Source organism: Trypanosoma grayi (assembly GCF_000691245.1).
Source record: "Trypanosoma grayi strain ANR4 Tgr_1066_V1, whole genome shotgun sequence".
Taxonomy (NCBI): domain Eukaryota; phylum Euglenozoa; class Kinetoplastea; order Trypanosomatida; family Trypanosomatidae; genus Trypanosoma; species Trypanosoma grayi.
Genome location: NW_008826685.1, coordinates 1 through 5,503, shown reverse-complemented (window position 1 = coordinate 5,503; position 5,503 = coordinate 1). Strand labels below are relative to the sequence as shown.

Below are 5,503 nucleotides of genomic sequence, written 5' to 3'. Positions count from 1 at the left end.
TTTTTTGTTTCGTTTGCGCTCCGCGGGTTGTGCCTGCGTTGTGTGCTGGACGCCGTGCGTGGTGCCCCCCGGCCGCGGTCGTCGGCGGTGGCGCCGCGTTTGTCTCGTTGGATCCGACTGCACCCCTTCTGCTTTCCTCTATCTTTGTCGCGCGCGCGTGCGGGTGTGTGTGTGTGTGCGCGCGCTGCCGAGCGAACCCCGCCGTAACGAAAACCCCCACACAGAGAAGGAGAGAATAGATAGAGTGAAGGAAGGTTGTGCCCTGTTTTGAAAGGTGTGTGTGTGTGGGCTGGAGTGATTACGCATACACCCGCAGGGCATACACACAGAGACACACAGACACTTCTCTCTCCCTCTGTCTGCCTGTCTCTCTCTGTGTGTGTGTGCGTCTCCGCTCGTGTCACCCGCTAGCCACTCTGTAAGTGGTGCGTGACGGGGCGATAGTATATTTTCGTTGCGCACCTTAGCGAAACACGCACAGCCATGCCGGTAGAGGGGCCTGCTGCCAACCCGTTGCACAAGTCGCCGCAGCCCCAGGAGGCGCAGCAGCTGCAGGAAATGGCACGCTCGGCCACCAGCAGTGGCAGCTGTGGGGGCGTGCCTCCCACGCACATGCGTTCACTCTCCGAGAAGAGTGCCAAAATGTCAAAGTGGAGGCCACCTTCACCACAGCAGCAGCCGCAGCCGCAGGGGCAGGATTTGCATGGCACCCCGCAGGGCCAAAGCAGAAATGAAATCAATGGGATGTCTCTTTTGCCTCGTGAAAGCAGCGCAGCAGGAAGTGCAAGTGGTGGCTGTGGCATCGTCGGTGGGGGCTCTCTCACGCCACCGTCGTCGAGGCGCAACGTTGGATCAGCGGACCCAAGTGCGGCGCTTGTCCGGCGGGCAGCGCGAGCACTGCCAACCGATGCGGCACCCGCTGCGAAGCCGGCNGATCAGCGGACCCAAGTGCGGCGCTTGTCCGGCGGGCAGCGCGAGCACTGCCAACCGATGCGGCACCCGCTGCGAAGCCGGCAACAGCACGACCCTCCTCCTCAACGGGGCCTGTGCCTGCTCGATTCGATTCACCCTTGACCAACAACGGCAGCAACAGGACGAACCATTATAACATTAGTGGCACGGGTGACAGCGGCTGCTGCGCCAACAAGGGCAACAGAAACTTGGGTGCCCCCCCGCTGCCTGCACCGTCGCAACTGCGGATGCTGGCAGCGTCACGGCAGCGCGAGCGCCCGCCCGTCGTCTCACCGAAGGGATACAGCTTCAGCGCCAGTCTCGCCAAGAGTGCCACTCTGTCTGGTGATACTCGTCGCCATCCGTCCAGCGTCCTTGCTGCCCGTGAGATCATTGAGCGGGAGCGGCGACGCTTGTCGATCACCGACCTCGAACGTGACGCAAAGAATGCGTGCATAGCGTCGTCGCCCGTCCTAGCCGCGATCACGCCACTCTCCGGTGACTCCGGCAGCGGCAGGGTGCGGATGCGATTCCCGTCGCTGCAGAAGGAGATGCCGATCATACGGCTTCAGCTGGATCTAACAAATCCCCAGCAGCAGCAGCAGCAGCAGCAGGAGGAGGAGGGTGATGTATATGATCAGATGAATGAGGGGGTGAAGCTAAGGGCGTTTCCAGATGTTTCCCGGATCAATAAGGAGGAACAGGAGGCACAAGGGATGGAACGACGTGTGTCGAATCATGCGCAGCGACAGCAGGAGCAAGAACGCGGGGAGCGGCAAGCACAAGAGGTCTCGAAGAGGCTTTTTCCGGTGTTGGATGGGAGCCCTCTGCACTCCATATTCACGGATAACGACACCGCTGCTCCTTCCTCCGGCTCTGTTAATGGGACAAGGTGCCGCCACTCAGCAGTTGGGGGGGGACTGTCGCCAAGCGAGAATGACGACGCCGCCTCGCCGTTGAAGAACATCATTTCCTCCGAGGCCCAACCGGTGATGTCGAACATGATGGTGAGCCCAGCGGCCACCGACACGACGGAGTTTGACAGTTTTCCCATGCGCACCTCGCTCTCCCTCACGTTGCCGCTGGCGAACCCTACTGGTGATGTCGCTGCTGGTGGTGGCGGCGGCGGCGATGGTGGTGGTGGTGGTGGTGCTGAGCGGCACAGTCGCCGCCAAAGCGATACCACGATCATCGCAAGGGGCATAAAGAAGCACTACAGCGACTCACACGACTCTAAGAGTCTGGAAGAAGCAGGGGAGGAGGAGGAGGAGGAGGAGGAGGAGGAGGAGGTGGTGGTGGTGGTGGCGGCTGCGGGGGCTGCAGAGGAAGGAAAACATGGAGACGAGCAAGCACAGAGGCAGCAGCAGCAGCAGCAACAACAACAACAACAACCAGATAGCTTTGCTTCCGGCACATGGAAGGACGCGCAGCAGATCGGCTCATTTGGCATAGAGGAGCCAGTGGAATCGACGACAGCGAATGCACAGCAACAAAAAGATGAAACGACACCCCCGCGACAGGCGTCGCAAATGAACGAATCCGGCGAAACAAACGGTGCCGGCGATGCGGATCTCTTCTCGCTGCGGAGTGGGAGCAGCGCGCATAGCGACCTATACGATGCCCTTTTGGGCAGAAGTGCCTTGCCGCTCCAGAGGTGGAACCGGGGCGACACCAGCAACCCCAACGGCATCGCTGGTGCTCAGGATGGCAGTGCTGCGGATGGCAATCACCGGGCCTCTGCGGTGGTTCAGATCGACGCGGCTGAGGGGAGCGAGCCCTGCTGCGATCATTACGAGCCGGACATGGGCGGTGACGTTGACAGCACAGAGAAGCAGCAGTGGCTGCAGGTGCCGGCACTCTTCTACCTCGTCTTTACCCTCATCAAACTGCACGAGGTGCAGCATCGGCCGTGTGAGTCATCATGGATCCTAAACGACCCGTCTACGTCGACGCTGCGGCCACCGACGGTTGGGGGGGCTTCTGGCGTGTCGCCCGCTGTGCTGCAGCATCTCCACATGCAGCTCACACACGCTGTGCTGGAGGTGAAGGGTGTGCTGCTGAAGCCCTATCTTACGCATTGGTCTGATGCGAGACTGCGCAATTTCGTCGCGGATGTCGTGCGGGCGTGGGAGAAAGACGGCCCACAGAGCCCTGCCTTCGAAGAGGCGTCCTTCCGTCTGTTGAGTGTTGTGTCAGCGGACCGCAGTGGCCACGTAACGCACACGCTGACATACCGCCTGTGGGACTCCGTCGGCGCAGGTGCTCACTCTCACCTGCTCTTTGGCTGTACAATTGCTGTGCTGTGTGTCACTATGGTGTGCCTTGTCGTGCTCGGCGTGTTGGGTGGGACCTACCTTGCGTTGCGTATTGCAATGACACTTGTGGTGGGCACGACGGTGCTGTTCCTCGGCGGAGCAGGCGTCCTACTGCTGGACCGCAGTGCGGTTTCGGAGGAGTTATGGGAATTCTCTCGTGCTGAGATGATGAACGGTGTGGCAGGCGCCATGCAGGAGTTCAATGAGTACGACAGTTACGTCTCCTACATCCACAACAGCGTGAATAACAACACCATGGAACACACCCCATTACCGCGTCATCACCGTATTGGTGAGACCGGAGAGCAGGATGCCAGTCAGTTGATGAATGTGGACGGTGAGGGTGTGGAGGTTGGTGGTAGTGGTGGTGATGGAATGGGTGGCTTGTACCGAGGCAACAGTGGGGCCCCTGCGGTGTTCTACAACGGTACGCCGTGTAGATTGAAGGAGAGTCCACAACAGTACCAGCAGCATCCTCATCATCAACATGATAACAACAGCGAACTCGGTACGCCATTGAGTCCCAATGAACATAACCGCAGGACAACTGCATATTCAATGCCTTCTCCAGCGGAAACAGACAGAGGGGTAAGAGACCCACTAAATGAAGAATGGAAATGGGAAGACGGCAAGATGCCAGCGGATAATGGACAGAATGAGGTTACTGAGAATAAGTATTACCGCGCACAGAAAGCCCGGCAATGGTACGAGGATCAAAGCAGCATGCGTCAAGAAGATAATATGCTCTTTAGTGCGCTCCGCCCACTGCAAAACGAGAGGATGCTGGAAGGTGACCGCTACAATGCTCTTCTTATGAGCCGACTCAGCTTTGAACAGCAGCAAATGACAGAGGAGCGTATAAAAGATAGAATGCTGCGGAGCTGTATTGGCAACATGAGCGCGGTGGGGCGCCGTTACTCTCACTCCCAACCAAAGCTGCAGCATCAAACGCAAACGAGCTCCTCGAGCAACTATGCAGAGGACAAAGAGATCACGGACACGGCCCCTACACTGGGTTCACGTGACCAAGGTTCCTTCCTAGGGGCTGATGGCTGGGTGGGGACGTCCCACGGCTCCGGCCAGCTCACTCTTTTCTCGTCGCGGGTGATGCGGGACAGTATTATGGGCAGCGGCGTAGACGCCCTTGCCATCACGGCACTCATGTACTGTCGCAGCCGCAGCAACATGCTGGACGATGTTCTGCGCATGTTGTGGAGCTCTAACTTCCTTGTGTTGCAGCGGCCCACGCTTGAGGCCCTCGATGAGGCCTTCCGCCGCGGGTCAGAGCGTTTCAAGGTGCTGCTGCTGCATGCCCCCGACCTTGACGCGGCACAACTGCGTGTTGCGCTGTCGTGGCTGCTGCACGACCGCCGCCCTGTCTTCTTCTTCGCTGCCGCGCTGAGCATGATGCCGGTGGAGGTGCCGTACGCCTCCCGCCTCGAGATGCCGCTGACATTGCGCGACGTGGAGGTGCTGCTCTTCTCCGGCATTGGCGTCGACGAGGAGATGAACAGCGTCAGCATTTTCCGCCCGTCCAAGCGCTTCAAGGTGCCGCCGTACACGCTCGGCCGCCGCCTCGGTGGGGGTGCGTTCGGCAACGTCTTCGAGGCGGAGATGGAGGTGACGGGGGCGCGCTGCGCGGTGAAGCGGATGTACCTGCGCGACGACCGCGAGGGCGAGCCGCACGGGCACGACAGCCAGCTCAAGGAGATCGCGCACGAGGTGGAGATCATGAGCTCGCTCAGCCACCCCAACATCGTGCAGTACCTCTTCTGCGAGCGCGACGACAACTGCGTGTCCATCTTCATGGAACTCTGCTCCGACGGATCGCTGAGCGAACTCATCGCACACGGCGGGCTTCGCTCCGCGGAGCAGGTCCAGTCGATGCTGTGCGACGTGATTGGCGCCGTCGCATACCTGCACGGCAAGCGCATCGTGCACCGCGACCTCAAGCCTGAGAACGTGCTGTTCCGCGACGGCCGCGCCAAGGTGAGCGACTTCGGCACCGCCGTGTTGAAGCGCGGTGGACTGACGAACGTGAAGGGGACGTTCGCGTACATGGCGCCGGAGGTGCTGCTCGGCGAGACGTACGGCAAGGCGTGCGACGTGTGGTCAATCGGCTGTATCGCCGCGGAGGCGCTCACGGTGTCGCTCAGCCACCGCGCCCTCGGGCTGCCGGAGATGTGTGAGAAGTACCGCCAGATGTCGCTGGATGAGACGCTCGGCTTTGACTGCGA

The 5,503-nt window shown here is 60.4% G+C and overlaps 5 protein-coding genes across 5 annotated transcripts; 1 reads left to right on the top strand and 4 right to left on the bottom strand.

The window, feature by feature from the left end:
* Positions 1-483: 483 nt before the first annotated feature.
* On the top strand, positions 484-1,074 carry DQ04_10661040 (hypothetical protein; the record flags this gene model as incomplete). The annotated part of the gene is made up of 1 exon (XM_009316325.1): positions 484-1,074. One exon carries the CDS (start codon positions 484-486, stop codon positions 1,072-1,074), a length of 591 nt encoding a protein of 196 aa, XP_009314600.1.
* Positions 1,075-1,102: 28 nt separating this feature from the next.
* On the bottom strand, positions 1,103-1,513 carry DQ04_10661030 (hypothetical protein; the record flags this gene model as incomplete). The annotated part of the gene is made up of 1 exon (XM_009316324.1): positions 1,103-1,513. One exon carries the CDS (start codon positions 1,511-1,513, stop codon positions 1,103-1,105), a length of 411 nt encoding a protein of 136 aa, XP_009314599.1.
* Positions 1,514-1,687: 174 nt separating this feature from the next.
* Positions 1,688-2,143, bottom strand: DQ04_10661020 (hypothetical protein; the record flags this gene model as incomplete). Its single annotated transcript, XM_009316323.1, has 1 exon — positions 1,688-2,143. The coding sequence occupies one exon, from the start codon at positions 2,141-2,143 to the stop codon at positions 1,688-1,690; it is 456 nt and encodes a 151-aa protein (XP_009314598.1).
* A 418-nt stretch (positions 2,144-2,561) lies between these two features.
* Positions 2,562-2,855, bottom strand: DQ04_10661010 (hypothetical protein; the record flags this gene model as incomplete). The annotated part of the gene is made up of 1 exon (XM_009316322.1): positions 2,562-2,855. The coding sequence occupies one exon, from the start codon at positions 2,853-2,855 to the stop codon at positions 2,562-2,564; it is 294 nt and encodes a 97-aa protein (XP_009314597.1).
* Positions 2,856-4,237: 1,382 nt separating this feature from the next.
* DQ04_10661000 (hypothetical protein) lies at positions 4,238-5,326 on the bottom strand (the record flags this gene model as incomplete). Its single annotated transcript, XM_009316321.1, has 1 exon — positions 4,238-5,326. The coding sequence occupies one exon, from the start codon at positions 5,324-5,326 to the stop codon at positions 4,238-4,240; it is 1,089 nt and encodes a 362-aa protein (XP_009314596.1).
* Positions 5,327-5,503: the final 177 nt, after the last annotated feature.